Genomic DNA, 16,959 nt, shown 5'->3' with positions numbered 1-16,959 from the left:
CAGAAGTAGTCTCGAGGCCTACAGCTGGCTAATAACAGAGTTGCATTGAGCGCAAGTGAGACCCACAGCTGTGACTTTCGCCACGAGGCTGAGACTAGACAGCAGCAGACAGGCTCGGCTGAGTCAGTCAGCCAGCGAGCTTTAGGTCTTTATTGGCCAGATGGTGTGAATTTAGACACTTTTGTTATGCAATGCCAGGGAGGAGTTGAGGAGAAGAAAACAAAACAAAGGCCACCATGCTGGGGGCTTATTTCGGTTTGAAATTAGAGACAGATTTTTTTTTTTTTAGTTGAAAGCTGAATTTTAAAACCTTCCCCCCCCCCCACCTCCTGGAAGGGGGAAAGATGTAAAACTTTCTTCGAGATTTCTGGGACATCCTGGTTCATCACATTATACTTTGGGTAATCCTGGGCATGTGTATAAAACATAGTATTACACCGTTCAAAAAAACAAACAAACCCACCAGGTATTTATTAATATTTGTTTTAATAAAGCAAAAGGCTGATGTGAGGTTCATAATCCAGATAGAGGTTGGTCCAATGAAGATGTCCATTAAATCTTCATTTGGAATCTGCGTTTCCTTCCCCAAGCCTGCAACATACAGCAGCTAACCTTAGAAATTAGCTGGATTCATACATTCACAAACATATGAATTTGTATCAACCATGATTTACTATCAAAATCTGAACAGAATGAGTTTAATATTTAGCCATAACTTATGTTTTCCAAAGAACAAATCGCACCTTTGAAGGTAACAGTGCTTTGTTTAGCCATGCTCCATAATGGCCAGCCAACACAACACAACACAACACAACAAACCTAAGAGAAGCAAACTAGATTATGCCTTAGCTCAATGCGTGCAGCCCGGTCTGAAGCTTAGAAAGATGTATGGATTCATGGCTAATTCATTGCTAAGAGTAGCTGGCTAAGGGTCTCCAGAATTTCATGATGGGCTTTTTGTAATTTTTCTTGCACTACTAGGGCAATCCCTAGTAGCCTGGCAGTCAAAGCATCATTTATGTCCTTATGAGAGGAGACATCATGTACCACAAAGCTCAGACACAGATCATATGAGGCTGATAACTCTGTGAGAAGATGGGCAGTCAAAAAATGTAAACAAACAGCTTTCCATGCAATATGGCCAAGCTATGCCAATGCAAGGCTTTAACTGGACAAGCATTAAGAAAGAAAATTAAATTGAATCTCATCCATACTCACCAATGAAGGTGAATATACGTGTCCCAGGATCATGAATCCTAGGATTCAATCTGGGTTGGTCAACGGGATCAGAGTTTTTGTCTTCCGAGCTTTCAGACTCATGCTGGAGCCCATTCTCTACAGGTATGGAGCCCATACCTACAGCGCTCAATGCGCCTTTGGCATTTAGTCATGTTGGCCACATGACCACGGAGACGTCTTCGGACAGCACTGGCTCTTCGGCTTTGAAATGGAGATGAGCACCACCCCCTAGAGCCAGGAACAATTAGGACACATGTGTGGGGGAACCTTTACCTTACTTTCAATTTCCAAACAGGGGTGCTCAAAAGTTGTGACATGCCTTGGAAATTGTAAATATATTTTGGTTACTTTCATATAATTTAGATGTACTTGGTAAGTAACTACATAAATACAATAACTTTAACATTTTGTTGCTTCATTTGGAAGGAACCTAAACTATGTTTTGCATTCTAATATTTCAATCCCTGGCAATGCAGGATTTGCGTACCCAGCCATTGTAATTTTGTAAGACATGGATTATAATTTAGTCTGCCCTGTTCAAGTTGCTTTTCATAATCTAGAGCCATAAGATAAGACGGTGGAATAGGCTTAGGTTGACCATCACTCATTATGTCCAAGCAGAAGGCTGAACTGTCCCATAGGCCATCTGGTGAACATTGTTCCCATTATAATATTGAGTACTGTAAATTATGGTAATTATTTATACATGCACATATTTAATGATAGTTGGAATCCCTAACCATTTCTGATTGCTAGGTCCATTTAGAATATGGCAAACCTGTTTTGACTCCTCTAACAAGCTTTTCAGTGCTTCGTGAAACACTAGACCAGGAAACCAGAGATACAACTTAATACCACTTTTATTGGAAGGTTACAGTAACAGAAATTTACAAGTCTGAATATGCTTCTCACCACCTACCCTGTTTTCCCGAAAATAAGACCTCCCTAACCGGGCTTTTGAGCGTATGTGCTAAAATAAGCCTTCCCCCAAAATAAGCCCTTCCTGAAAATATTGCAACACAGCAGCAGCCATTGGGTGGCCACGTTCACTGCCTCCTACACCTCAAAAAGAATAAGACTTCCCCGAAAATAAGGCCAGATGCTTATTTTGGGGCGGTCAAAAGAAAATAAGACCCTGCCTTATTTTCAGGGAAACGTGGTATATCTTTATGATAATAACTAAGGAAGGTCAGGTCTGAGATGCTTCTTAAATTATGTTTCTGCCCCAGACTCAGATTTATTGTATCTGACATTGTCTTGGTTGTGTCTCTTCCTCCTGTTCCTCAGGGTTATTCCTACTGTCAGTTACATTTCTGGAAAGATTGCCCATTTATATAAAAGAGCTGATTTGAGAGGTATAACCAATCACCTGCCCTCAATTTCCCACAATGCTACATGTTTTGGCAATGACCCATTCATGTTACTCTTGACTGTCCCAGCTCCTCCTCCTCCTGTTCATGGTCATGTACATTAAAGAGTTTCAATGACTATGCTTTAAATTTCTAAGGAGGGTTATTAGGAATACTAATGATTCTGAGGTATTCTTGCACCTTCTTTTTTTACTAAAGAAAAATTAAAAATTCAGTTGTGGTAGGAGTTGGCATGCTCTAAGAGAGGTATCTGTATTCCCAGGCTTAGAGGTTGCATTCACCCAATACGTTAAGTTGGGTAGCTTTAACTTTTCTTTAAGCCTCACTGTATTACATGAATCTAACTAGCGGTGATTAATTTATAATTTAACGTATAGTCCAAATTCAGAATATATAGTAGCACATGAAAATGTAAACATTTGGCATTTATCCATGTATTTAATATTTAATTTCTTGGGGTTTGGCATGCAAATGCCTAAGTTAAATTCTTCTCCTTCAGCAATAATCTCACTTTGCTGGAGATCGGAGCCTTCTCTGTTATTCTTTAGCACAGGGGTGTCACAAGGCCCACGGGCCAGATCCAGCCCGCAATGTGGTCAGAGCTGGCTGTGAGGCCATCCTGGAAAATGTAAGGGGCTGGTCCATGTCGCTTTGGCCCAGTCTACCTAGTGCGAAGAGTGAGTGGCATCAACTTGGCCAAGCCCAGTCAGCTACACCCACACATCCAAGGTCAACCACAACCCTAACGTAGTCCTCAATGAAATTGAGTTTGACACCCCTGCTTTAGCACCACCAATGTGGATGGCTAGGAAGCAGAGTTGAAGCTGCTCTTTAGCAGAAGCCTAGTATCAGTGACACTCCCCAGTTATTGTGGTTTTCACTTTTATCAGTAAAAAAAAATCATTAGCATGAAGCACCCAATGCCCTTTCTTAAATTAAGGTGAGTGAGTTTAAATCCCTCCAAAACAATTATATAGCCCTATATGTTATAATTACTGAATTCTTTTCCTTTTGTGCTATTTCCTCCTCAGCCGCTGCTGTGAAAAGAAGAGCTGCGGAAACCGTAACGAGACTCCCTCAGATCCCGTGATCATTGATAGGTAGGAGACACAACTTCAACTCTTTTTTTAAAAAAGAAAGCCATCAAAAAATCCTACTTGTTGTATCCTTCGCAACTGGACAAATTAAACCATCTTGATAGTGTATGTAAAATACTGTTAATGCCAGTGAAGTGCCATAGTTTTGCAAAGTGTTCTCGAAGTGCCTGGACTTTCTTTACAGGAACATCTGCATATTATTGCTGAGGTTGCCATTGGTCTGGTTGCTATGTAAGCTTCTCCTAGTTGCCTGTTTAATCTTGCCAAAATGTTTCTTTTTTGAAAGTATACAAATGTTCTCCATTAAATGAAAGACGGTATCCAGAGGAAATTGTCTATCAGAATACAATAGTCCTGCTATTTCAAATGTGCTGTATTGTTCAATAACGAAGTTGCAGTCATGTTCTTGCGGAAAATTCGTTAGCCAAGTTTGAAATCCTCAATACTTAGAGCTATAATAGAGTTTTGCATAAACATGTTTTTGCATATTCACATTTGTTGGTACTCGAAACCAGAGTAACTTTTCTGCACGGGGAAAATGCAGTTCTAAGATAGAAACAGAGAATGCTTTTTCACGTTTTGCTCTTACTTGAGCAAGCATGGCAGGTAAGAAAAATCCAAAACTATTGAAGCCCCAAATTGTGCATGCAGCTGTGCTTGAATGCACACTCGGGATGTAGAAGAAATCTACCACTGGTTTAAGAATGGAATGGTGTAGCACAAGCGGAAGAAATGCATATGAACCGTTGGTGTTCGTAATTCTCTTTTCAAAAGCTTTGTAGAAAATGGTGTACATTTGGAGGAGATGTCTAGAGAAAAATCTTCTATAAATGAATTGGAGAAAGTTTCCTCTGAAATTTCATCCATGATCAAAAGCAGCATATAAAGGAAAACAACTGACCAATACCATAGTTTTGTATAAACCATGCATTTGTTTTCCAGAGGGCAGGAAAGTGTATCATCAGCTGGAGAACTGATGGAGAGGCTCAGAAACTCAGTCTAAGCTGAGATTTGATTTCTTTCTAAATTTATGTGTTCATTTGCGAGCTTCCTTTCTTCTATTTTCATACTTGCTTGAAACGTGCACGGAAGAAAAAGTTTGCATATATCTTCATGTATGTTTCATTTAGCATAAATATTTTTGTGTTTGCAGTTTTGTTCAAATTTCAAACAATTATCCACTATATTCTGTTGGCTTGTGTGAAATGGGTCCTTGTCATAATATTGTGGGAGAAAGTTAGATTGACTTAAGATTTTTAAATTGCGTGATATTTGATTTGATTGATTTGATTTATTCAGTTTGTATGCCGCCCTATTCCCTAGAGACTCAGGGCGGCTAACAATCAAAAAGGGAGGGGGGTACAGAATAAAAATAAGAAGACAAACACATTTAAAAACCACAACAGTCATAACCTCGGATTGGGCTGGAAAATTCAACAGCCCCAGGCCTGCTGGAACAGCCAGGTCTTAAGTGCTTTGTGAAAAGCCAGAAGGGTGGTGAGGGTCCGGATATCAATGGGGAGATCATTCCAGAGGGCCGGAGCAGCCACAGAGAAGGCCCTCCCCCGGGGAGTTGCCAGTTGGCACTGGCCGGCAGATAGAATTCGGAGGAGGCCTAGTCTCTGGGATCTAATAGGTCTTAGGGAGGTAATTGGCAGGAGGCGGTCTCTCAAGTACCCAGGTCCGATACCATGTAGATATTAAACGAAAAGTCATCTTCAGCTCACAGTTTGGCCCAGATGTCTTAGATTCATATGCAACTCCTGGATTATGAGCCTTGGAGGGTGCCTTAGATTGGAGGTCTCCAACCTAGGCAACTTTAAGACTTGTGGACTTCAAGTCCCAGAATTCTTTCATAATCTAGAGCACTGATGGTTAATCTTTTTGGCACCAAGTGCTGAAACTGGCGTGTGCAAGTGCCGGAGTGCCAGAACCTGGAAGACAGAAGCTGGCAAGACAGGTAAGGTGCACAGGCAAGTGGGTGGGCCCTCTGGAGCACCCTACTGGAGGGGTACCTGGTGCTCCGGGCAGGCTCCGGTACACCTGTATTGGGGCATACTGCCTGCAATCCACCACTGATGCACATGGTAGCCAGCTGCACTTCCAGGTTCCGGGGTGTGCCAGCTACTGTCTTCTGCATTCCAGCACATATAAAGCAATAAAGCAATAGCAGTAGACTTATATACCGCTTCATAGGCCTTTCAGGCCTCTCTAAGCGGTTTACAGAGAGTCAGCATATTGCCCCCAACAATCTGGGTCCTCATTTTACCCACCTCGGAAGGATGGAAGGCTGAGTCAACCCTGAGCCGGTGAGATTTGAACCGCTGAACTGCTGATCTAGCAGTAGCCTGCAGTGCTGCATTTAACCACTGCGCCACCTTGGCTCTATGTGTGCGCTAGAACCCAGAAGAGAGCAGCTGGCCACCGTGGGAATATCCACTGGAGCAGCTGTCTGGTGCGCATGCGCATGCTGGAACTTGGAAGAGCTGGCGACTGCACATGTGCACACAGAGAAGGCTCTGCGTGCCACTTCTGGCACGCATGCCATAGGTTTGCCATCAGGGATCTAGAGCCATAAGCTTTGCTGGCTGAGGAACTCTGGGAGTTGAAGTCCACAAGTTTTAAAGTTGCCAAGGTTGGAGACCCTACCTTAGATAACCCAAGTTCATTTATTGATTCATAAAATTTATATGGCCACCCATCTCATGAAAAAGTGGCTCTGGGTGGCCTAAATCAGACTATAAAACAGTTGACCTATTCATTTCTTTTTTAAATTGAAAGGTTAAGAGAGGACAGCAGATTTTAACAATAATGGAGCCTCACTAGTCCTTTATAAATAATGAAATATCATCACTATGATGGGAAAAAGCAACCAAGAGTTGCCTGCTAATTACCAGCTTATCAACTTCTTAAGCATAAGAAGTCAGCTTTATGCCAAGCACTTATATAATAAATTGCCCGATTGGATCAGTTCAGGGTATATTTTGGCAAATAAACAGGCAGGTTTTAGAGTTGCGTCGCCTTCCTTAGACCACGTCCTTATATTCCAATGTTAGACCACAATATTTAAATGAGCCAGGTTTGGTATTATGTCCCACATTGATTGACTCCAGTGCTACACTTGCTCTCATTTCCAGACTAAAGTCATGGGTAAATTCATGCATGCTACAAAAGATAGCTAGTTAATCCTGTTAATGTTCAGACTCCACGGGAGCTTCAGAGTAAAAGTCTGTTGTAGCACGGAAAGCCACTATATTAAAGAAATTCCAAATTAAAGAAGAGTAAGACATTTAGCCTCCCACGTTTTTCCATTTGCACATAACCCCTCTTGTGGCCAAAATAAGTAATTTGGAGCATCACCCCTGACTAAAGTAGCTAATAAACACATTGTGATCTTATTGCATGCAGATGATGTAGAGCTTCAATCACAAGCAGCGGCTGGAGTATCCTAGCCCCCTTCTTTTTTCCTTAAGAAAGCACTTGAGATTACATTAAAATGAAGTTCTTAATAAAGATCTTAGCATTTAAAATACATGCCCGGGGTGGGGGTGCCGATCAGGCAATACAACAAAGCATGAGTTTTTCCAAGTGCCTTCAAGCCCCAAAACCACAAAAATTACGTACAATGGTACCTCTGTATACAATGTTCATTAGTTCTGGTAAGTGTGACAACTACTAAAAAGGACCAGTCCCAAACAAATCATGTGACTTACCACGTGACCCCTTGTTTCAGCTGGAAAAGATAGAATAGAATAGAATTTTATTATTTGTATGCTGCCCTTCTCCGGGAGGACTCAGGGTGGCGAACAATTCAAGGGGGAAAAAGGGGAACATAAAAAACAAAATACAAATAATAAAAGTAAACAACAGTCACACAACCATCCCCATGTCGAGAGGGGAGAACTTTCTGTCTATCCCTTTTCCTATGTCAGTGACTTTCCCAGCATGGCCAACTTCCTGTCTGCCCTCTGTGGCTATCTCCCTCCTTTTGCAGAGATCTTCCCAGCATGGCCGACTTCCTGTTTCTGCTTTCGGTTTGGGTGAGCCGGTCTGACCCGGCTGAATACCACCTCTGCCTGTTACTCCATACAAGCAGTATGATACTTGTCTAGATAATTGGAAGTCTAATTGGGTCAATCTACCCCAGCGGTCACCAACTGGTGATCCATAAGCAAATTTTGGTGGTCCGCAGAAAAATTATTTGCATTTTTTATATTGCACTAAATACTATTTATTGCTTAAAAAAATCATATTAGTGGTCCGCGGGATTTTAAAATTTATAATTATGAATTTAGTGGTCCCCGAGGTCCAAAAGGTTGGTGACCCCTGATCTACCCTACTCCACATTGTGTTCTTGAATGGTGATGCAATGCCCCTTATTTTATGCTGCAAGACACTTAAAGCAGGCAGCTCTCCCTGAATTCTAAGGAGCACTAACATTAGCTCTTTTCAATATCCTCCTAACAGCTGTTCTCAAGGGCAAATATTAAAAAAATCCTTTACGAGCGAAGATTGTGCCCTTGTGAAGAAGGAACCAGTCAATTGCTAGTTCATTCCTTGTTTTTTCTATAGGGACATAAGTGTCCACTTTATGACTTCCTATTTGGCAAGACATTCAGAGAATTCAGATATATTTTATGTACACTTCCTGTGATGAGACAAGTATAATTCTGTTTCCTTGAATGTGGCTAAATTCTGCTATAGTATCCATAAAGCTGGACCTCCTTTTATTGCCTCAATGATCTAGTTATAATTTTATATTTGCATTTTATTTTATTTGATAGAGACATTAATTATTTTAATTATTTTTGAATCTTGTAGAATTCTAGTCAGTGATGCAAAGAGACTTTAAATTATTAAGTGTATTTCTTATGATCTTAAGAGGAGTTTGACTGAATGAAAGCCGTTTCATGTCTACAAAATGCACTAGGGAATATTTTTAAAAGGCGGTTTATCAAAGTCGTTATGTTGGAAGTGTAAACTATATTAGTGGAGTCTTTTCCATATAATGTTGCCTTGTTCTATTAGGTGTTCCAGGTTGGATGGAAGTCCATAAGACTGTGCTTTGGTTTTACAGTTAGAGGATATTGATATACTTCTGAATCTGAACTTTTTCACTATACGGAGACCTATGGATTTTTTTAACGCCAAATGATAGAAAATTGTAGCCTGGATCACAGATAAAAGTTGGCTTTCTGGTTTTGGCTAATGTAAAAGATGATAATAAATATTGCATAGTGTGGTCAAGGTTTAATGAATTCTTTAAGCACTGGTTAAAATATATTTCTTGTGGGGTTTTTTGGTTGATTTAATTTTGCTTTTTTGTTTTTTTCTTCTTTTTTCCCCCCATGAATAAAAAAAGGAAATAAACATATTCTTTGAAGAAAGGAATGGTAGGAAAGCTGAAGGATAACTACATTTTAATTTGTAATAAATGCTAGCAGGGGAATTCTGGGAGTTGAAGTCCACCCATCTTAAAAGCTCTGAAACTGAGAAACATTCTTAAAGATGGTCATCACACCCCCTCAGCCAGTGGTGGGATTCAAATAATTTAACAACTGGTTCTCTGCCCTAATAACCAGCAGGGTAGGCATGGCTCAGTGGTCATGTGACTGGGTGGGTGTGGCCAACTCAACATCATTCACGTCGATGGACGCTTTGCCTTAGCTGTGACAATGTAATAAGGGTTAATCGGAGAGACAGTTTCTGTAAGCAGGGCAATAAAGATGAGACTAGAAACAACATCAGAATGTTTCCTTCCTGCCTTCCTTACAGGATTAACCCTGTAAAATGGAAGGAAACAAAAGGAGATTTCTTCCAACAACCGGTTCTCTGAACTGCTTAGAAAGTTAACAACCGGTTCTCCCGAATAGGTGAGAACTGGCTGAATCCCATCACTGCCCTCAGCCATATCCAATTTTCAAAGAAGCTCAGAAATACCAAGCAAAATTTGAAATAGAAAAACTGAAGCCTCTTCTTCAGAGGGAGCACAATTTTTTAGAATGGATTAGATCAAGGGTCTCCAACCTTGGCAACTTTAAGACTTGTGGACTTCAACTCACAGAATTCCTCAGCCAGCAAAGGAGCACAAGTCTTAAAGTTGCCAAGGTTGGAGACCACTGGATTAGATGACTCTGATGTTTTAAAATCTGTTATGCCCGTTTTAAGTGGTGGTATATTCCACTAGAAATTATTTTTTTAAGCCAACACTGGTATTTAAATATAATAGAGATTATGTTCATATCTAGCCTCCTCCCCTGTTTCTTCTAATTGGTCCCACCCTTCTTCAACCCTGGCATTTGATGAAGCCCACCTAGTAAGGGTCATCCAGTACTATGAATTAGTGAGCATTGCTTGAGATAGGCTGGTTTCTCTTTCCTTTTCCCAGTTTTATAAAAGTTGGCCAGTGAGTGGTTTAGTGAGAATATCTGGTGGGAATACTCAGATTCATCTTCTCAACATGTCTCCCCTTGAACACCATCCAGAAATTCCTCCGCAGCACAAAATGTTTCTGTAGCATCCGCCATTCCAGGGATGCAGTTGGAGCCCTTCCGTTCATCTCTCTCTCTCTTTTTTAATCAGCAAGTGTTTCTTCTCAAAAGCCAAGGCCACCACAATTATAATTCTGGTGAGCATTTTTTATTTTTTGCATTGGATGCAATGGACAACATTTCCAGATGGTTTGTAACATAACCGTATGCCTTTTCAAAAATAAGTCATTTCAAGGAGATTTATTCCCAACTGAAAAATGTAAGACTCTCATTAATCCTGTGACACTGAAATAAGTTATCCAAAGTAAGTGCTAGCAAACTTTTCATTCTTTGAAAAGAATTTAACTTCACCATTCAGAAAATGGGGACCACTGTACTTCCATTCTGTATATTTATAGGTTGCTACTCATAACCTGGGGGTTATGATGTGGGGATACAGTGGCTCAGTGACTAGGCAGCTGAGTTTGTCAATCAGAAGGTAGGCAGTTCAGTGGTTCAAATCCCTAGCGCTACGTAATGGAGTGAGCTCCCGTTACTTGTCCCAGCTTCTGCCAACCTACCAATTCAAAAGCATGTAAAAGTGCAAGTAGAAAAAAATAGAGGCCACCTTTGGTGGGAAGGTAACAGTGTTCCGTGCGCCTACGGCATTTAGTCATGCCGGCCACATGGCCATGGAGACGTCTTCAGACAGCGCTGGCTCTTTGGCTTTGATATGGAAATGAGCACCGCCACCTAGAGCTGGAAATGACTAGCACATATGTGTGAGGGGAACCTTTACCATTACTTTACTCATAAACTAGACATGTTGGGTTCTGAAATTGTGGTTGCATTGAGTAGAGCCTTCCTTTCCCTAGTATGTATGTATGTATGTATGTATGTATGTATGTATGTATATGTATGTATATGTATGTATATATATATATATATATATATATATATATATATATATATATATATATATATATATATATATATATATATATATATATATATATATATATATATATATATATATATATATATATATATATATATATATATATATATATATATTTCTTAAAAACCTATAAAACTACAAGTGTTTTTTCCGGTGAGACTGATCTATCAGGGGAACCTGGTCTACCCAGATATGGGATGGAGCATACTGCTTTCACTTTCACCTTTCAGCCCCAATCCAGGAGCTTTCACAGACAGTCGCTTCTCTCTTGAATTTTTTGTCAATAAATTTAAATTTAACTACAAATGTGTATTTCAACAAAGCTGACAGGCTTCACTATTCTGAGACACAGATCAGGTTTGGAAAAATTGACATGCCATCCTTATCATCATTGTCATCTCTTTATGGAGGAGGAGGAGGAGGAGGAGGAGGAGGAGGAGGAGGAGGAGGAGGAGGAGCCGCCATGATGGGGCATTGCAGGCTGCCAACTGCCAGCAGTTCAATCCTGACCAGCTCTAGGTTGACTCAGCTTTCCATCCTTCCAGGATTGGTAAATGAGGATCCAGATTGTTGGGGGCAATATGCTGACTCTGTAAACTGTTTAGAGATGGTTGTGCTACTGCTATTTCTATTTATAAAGAAAATAATTTTTAGGATATCTAAAGGCAGAATGGGGGAAAGTAGGGATATAAAGTTGAAGAATGTAAATGATATGAAGAAAATCTATCTCTTAGAAGCCAGCTAGGATAGGTTCATTGCTAGACATTTTCCAGCATTGGTCAGGGAAATCAATGCATCGCAGGAAGATTATAGGAACAGATGGCTGGTTTTAAAAAAAATATAAAATACAAAATACAATCCGGTGTTATATCAATTAAGCCAAAAGTCAGTGTTTGTGCTACTGCAGTCCCTTTGCATTCACTGGGCAGAATATCAAAGAAAGTTTTCTTATGCTTGAGGAAATAGATAGGATTATGCCTCTACTACAATTTCATATAAATCTCCCTGAAAGAATAATGAGGGCAGTGATTTATTTTGTACTTAAAGACTAAGGGTGGCATAGTAATAAAGATATATTACTGTATTTTTCAGAGTATGAGACACTGAAGTATAAGATGCACCTAGCTTTTGGGAAGGAAAACAAGGGAAAAACATCAGCCTCTGCCTCCCAGCAATTTGCCTCTTTGCAACGAACAGCAAACAATACAGACAACATACACTGTTTGTAGTGTTACATTTCAGACTATACTTGTACAGATGCTGTTAAAATTGATGTGCTTTCTGGAAGTATAGTTATGCTCTGCTATTTAAAAGAAGATACAATAGCCCTGGGCCTCTTCAGATCAAGCATTTATTTTAAAAAGCTTCTACATTTTGTTAAGCTGTCTAGAACAATAATAAAGCAGTTTTTAAAAAGTAAGTCTAGTAATTTGAGAATTATATAGGCATTTATAGATATTGACTTACCTCCTTGCAGCAAACAGCCTGATTAGCACAAGAAAAAAAAATCTGCCTCTGCCTCCCAGCCATTTGCCTCATGGAGCAAACAGCAATTTTCACTTTCAATTTCTCCAGATCATCAGCTGTTTCAGGCTGCAAGGATTGTTATAGCCTATTGCAGCCTCTGCAAGTCCCCATTTTTTGCAAGGAGGTAAATTGCTGGGAGGCAGAGGCCAAAGGATTGGGGCTGGTGGGTGGGTGGGTGGGGCTACATTCAGTGTATAAGATGCATCCACATTTTCACCCTCTTTTAGGGAGGAAAAAGGTGTGTCTTACACTCCAAAAATATGGTAATTAAAGAATAAGATATAAGAGCACATAGTAGAGACATTAAAAACCTAGGCATATTAAACAGATCACCTTTTAAAAATTGACAGAAGAAACTGGACCCTATAAAATCTATTACTAAGGTGTACATTAATATATATTGCCTAATATATAGTACTATATATGCATATATGAGGGGACATGTGGCTCAGTGTTAAAGATGCTGAGATGAAAAACAGATAGCCTGACTTTGAAACCCGAGCACTGCATAATTGGGTGAACTCTTATTACTTGCCTCAGCTTGTTCCCACCTAACAGTTCGAAAGCATGCACATGTGAGTAGATAAATGGGTATCACTTTGGTGGGAAGCTACCAGCAGTCCAGACACCTCAATCTTGCTGGCCACATAACCACATCTTTGGATAAGAAATAGAGATGAATACTGGCTCCTAGAGTAAGACATGAGTGGACAGGGGAAACTTTACTTTACCTTTGCCCATCTCATTGTTGAGTGACTCTGTACAATATATACCTTACTATAGGTATATATCAAAGATAAACAATGTAGAACATGAAAACCAAGGAATCCGGTATGAATATTCAAGGGAGTTGTCTGATGAAAGGTGTAATCGAGAGCTGGATCTTAAGCATTGACCATGCCTTGAAATCATGTATCCTAATTACTCAGTGCCTTAGTATTCATATGATACCCCAGCAAAGGTGAGATTATGCCTTACATAGATTTTTTCCCCATATACAAATACTAAAGGTTTGGGATGATCTCTCTAGTATAGAATCCTGATGATACACATGCCTAAGAGCAGTGAAGCTCTGTTGCAGACATCTAACCTTAATTTAGCAGAGAATGAAATGTGAATGGTTGATTTGCTGTTCTGGATTTTCTCCCCCTACTTTATGGAGGACCACCTATGAAAAGATGTTAGAACAAGCATGCGGAGAAGCAGGAAGGGTTTGCTTGTGTTCTGGAGGTGAAGAACATTAAGATTAAAAGAGAGACAATTAGCAATAGCAAATGAAATCATATCTTGGCTGACCTCAATGTAGGCTCAGCCTGAGGGAGGGGTCAAACACATAATCTGTCATGAATCCCTGCGCTCCCACGAGAGATCTAAGCCCATCCCACTTTGAATTCCTTCTACTCTTGTCCCCTGTTCATTTCCTTTGATTGTTAGTAGTTCAAATTCTTGTAGAGATCTTAAGCTTACAATAAATCTTCATACCCATTTGAACTGTCTGGATCTCCTGATTTTCCTGGCACTTGACACTTAGTTTGGATTATGGAGAAAGAAAAGCCTTTGCTTAGTATTGCAAATCTTTCATTCTTCTAAATTGAGACCTTCTTACAATGAAGCGAGGGTTGGACTATGGACAATATTTTGGGCATGACAACTGGGAGGTTAGCATTGTCATTTAGAATACCAGTGCCTATTAAAGTTGGTGTTGCTTACCTTTGCTTCCTTGCATTAGTCATTGACAACTAATAACAATTAGTCATATTACAATCATTGTGATATGTTAAGGTTGTTACTTTTATTTGAAAAGAATATCTCTATATCTCTATCTCTATCATCTCTATCATCTCTGTCTGTCTGTCTGTGTGTCTGTGTGTCTGTGTGTCTGTCTGTCTATCTATCTATCTATCTATCTATCTATCTATCTATCTATCTATCTATCTAATCTATACTGATATTATATCTACTCTATAATATAGAGAACTGCATCCAGTTTTGGTCGCCACACTATTAAAAAGATGTTGAGACTCTAGAAAGAATGCAGAGAAGAGCAACCAAGATGATTAGGGGACTGGAGGCTAAAACATAAGAAGAATGTTGCATGAACTGGGCATGGCTAGTCTAGTGAAGAGAAGGACCATGGGAGACATGCTAGCAGTCTTCCAATAGTTGAGGGGCTGCCACAGAGAGGAGAGGGTCAAACTATTTTCCGAAGCACCTGAAGGCCAGACAAGGAATAATGGATGGAAACTGAGCAAGGGGAGATTGTTTGCTTGATTGTCTGTATCATCTAAGGCCATTAAGCTGTTCCCTCAGAGAATGTTTCAAACCTGGAACCTTTAGGTAAAGCGAAACATATAGGGTCGCTGTTTAAATAATTAAATAAAGGAGAACTAAATTCGGAATTCAAACTGAATTCACACAACTTTCTTTAGATCTGCTCCACTCTGCAGTTTCTTCCAGAACATTACTTGATGCAAATCGGACAAACTACAGAAGAAAGTGTTTTCAGGGGGAAAAGAACACTTACCATTATGATCCAAATAAAGATGTAGGAGGAAGCAAGACTTTGCATGCATTGGCCTAAAAACAAGGAAGCACAAGATGCTGCCTCTTTCCAACCCAGACTCTTGATTTGATGACAGCAATACTGTCAACATGATTTTCTTCTGAAGTGATAACAGTTCAGGTTCATTAGGGCTAAATCTTCTAGAATTTCTGGAGCTAGGTTGATAGGGGAATTTTGATAGCTGTATATCCAGACCTTTTCAAAAGCATTAGATTGGAGAAAACTGGATGGTCTTCACTAATAACAGCATTCCAGATTTCTATCTGGATTTTCCTCCCATCCCAACAGAGGTGGGCTTCTATTCGCACCTATTCAGTAGAACCGGTTCGTCAAATCTCCTGAACCGGTTAGAAGAGGTTCCACCAGTGGACCTGGAAAGCAGGCCACACCTACAGAAGAGGTTCCAAAATTTTTTGAAACCCACCACTGGAGGAGAGAGAGAGAGAGAGATACAGAGACATACAGAGAGAGAGAGAGACAGAGAGAGACAGAAAGACACAGAGAGAGAATCACATAGAGAGACAGGGAGGGAGGGAGGGAGAGAGAGAGAGGCAAAGACACAAACACAGACACACACAGAGAGACAGACAGACTCACAGAGAGAGAGAAAGAGAAAGAAAGGAAGAAAGAAAGAAAGAAAGAAAAATGAGAGATGAAAGAAAAAAAGAAAAAAGGGACAGAGAGACAAAAGGAAGGAAAGAAAAAGAGAGAGAGAGAGAGAGAGACAGAGAGAGAGAGAGACAGAGAGAGAGAGAAAGAGAGAAAACACATGGCCGGCAAGCCACTCCCACCAGGTCACATGGCCGGCAAGCCACTCCCACAAAGGAGGCCACACCCACAGAGTAGGTTCAAAATTTTTTTGAAACCCATCACTGCATCCCAAGTATTCTAACATGGAGCAGAGGGAACCGGCTTCACACATTGCACTATCCGCTCCATCTGCTTGCTTTGATTGTAGGGTATCTTTGATTCTTGGGGACCTAAAATTCCTGATTGCGATGTATGAACCCTAGTGGCCAATCATGATTTGTTTGATAAATGCTGGTTGAAGAACCAGTGGCTTGATGCAATAAGATAATTCAATCAGTGCCTTTTAGTAGTGAGAACACGCAGGACTATGGCACGTTTGAGCCCATTCTCTGAATCCTGCTTAGCTGCCTTTTTCTTCTCTGCGCACAGCAAGGACTCTCTTACCTGCTGTAGTGTCAGACAATCAAAGTGGCTCCCTGTCTTCTCCATGGCTATCTTCGGGGGCTGCCACCCCTGCTGCTCTCTCCTCCTGATCTTCCAGTGATCTTCTGACTTTTCCCGTGGAGCAAAAGGCTTTTGTTTGTGGCTCAAGCCTGGCTCTGTGACAAGCGGCTGTTGTGCCATCTGGTGCCGATTAATTTTTTAGTAGCCAGAGATGTTTTTGCAAGGACTTGGTAAGTTGGAGTGCTTTGTCCTGTCATTTGATAAATGATGGCCTTAGTCGCTTTTAAAGGCTGTTGGTATGCCTTCCTCCCTCTTCCCCTCCCTTTCCTTCTTTCCTTCCTTCTTTCGTTCTTCCCTCTCTTCTTCCCTTCCAGCCTTCCTACCTACCTACTTACCTACCTACCTACCTATCTACCTACTTCCTACCTGAAGAATTAACCCTAGAAATGGAAACTGCTGGGAACAACAAAAAGGTTAAGGGTTCACTGTCTTGTGTGTGCAGCTACTGGTAGCTTAGTTCACTCATTCATCTCATATTCCA

The 16,959-nt window shown here is 40.5% G+C and overlaps 1 protein-coding gene across 8 annotated transcripts in view; it reads left to right on the top strand.

Moving 5' to 3' along the window:
* EBF2 (EBF transcription factor 2) overlaps positions 1 to 16,959 on the top strand; it is a 270,819-nt gene that overhangs the window by 19,398 nt on the left and 234,462 nt on the right. For all 8 annotated transcript variants that reach the window (XR_015695560.1, XM_087706203.1, XM_087706198.1 and 5 more), the window contains exon 6: positions 3,641 to 3,709. Coding sequence is in view for 7 of the 8 variants with exons in the window: in XM_087706203.1 (XP_087562329.1) it covers positions 3,641 to 3,709 (69 nt within the window). In the remaining variant the exon portion in view is untranslated. The remainder of the gene's footprint in view (positions 1 to 3,640; positions 3,710 to 16,959) is intronic.

Source organism: Thamnophis sirtalis, unplaced genomic scaffold, assembly GCF_051295495.1.
Source record: "Thamnophis sirtalis isolate CommonGarterSnake01/CBP01778 unplaced genomic scaffold, rThaSir2_p1.2 scaffold_2, whole genome shotgun sequence".
NCBI lineage: Eukaryota > Metazoa > Chordata > Lepidosauria > Squamata > Natricidae > Thamnophis > Thamnophis sirtalis.
This window is presented reverse-complemented; position numbering and strand designations above follow the sequence as displayed.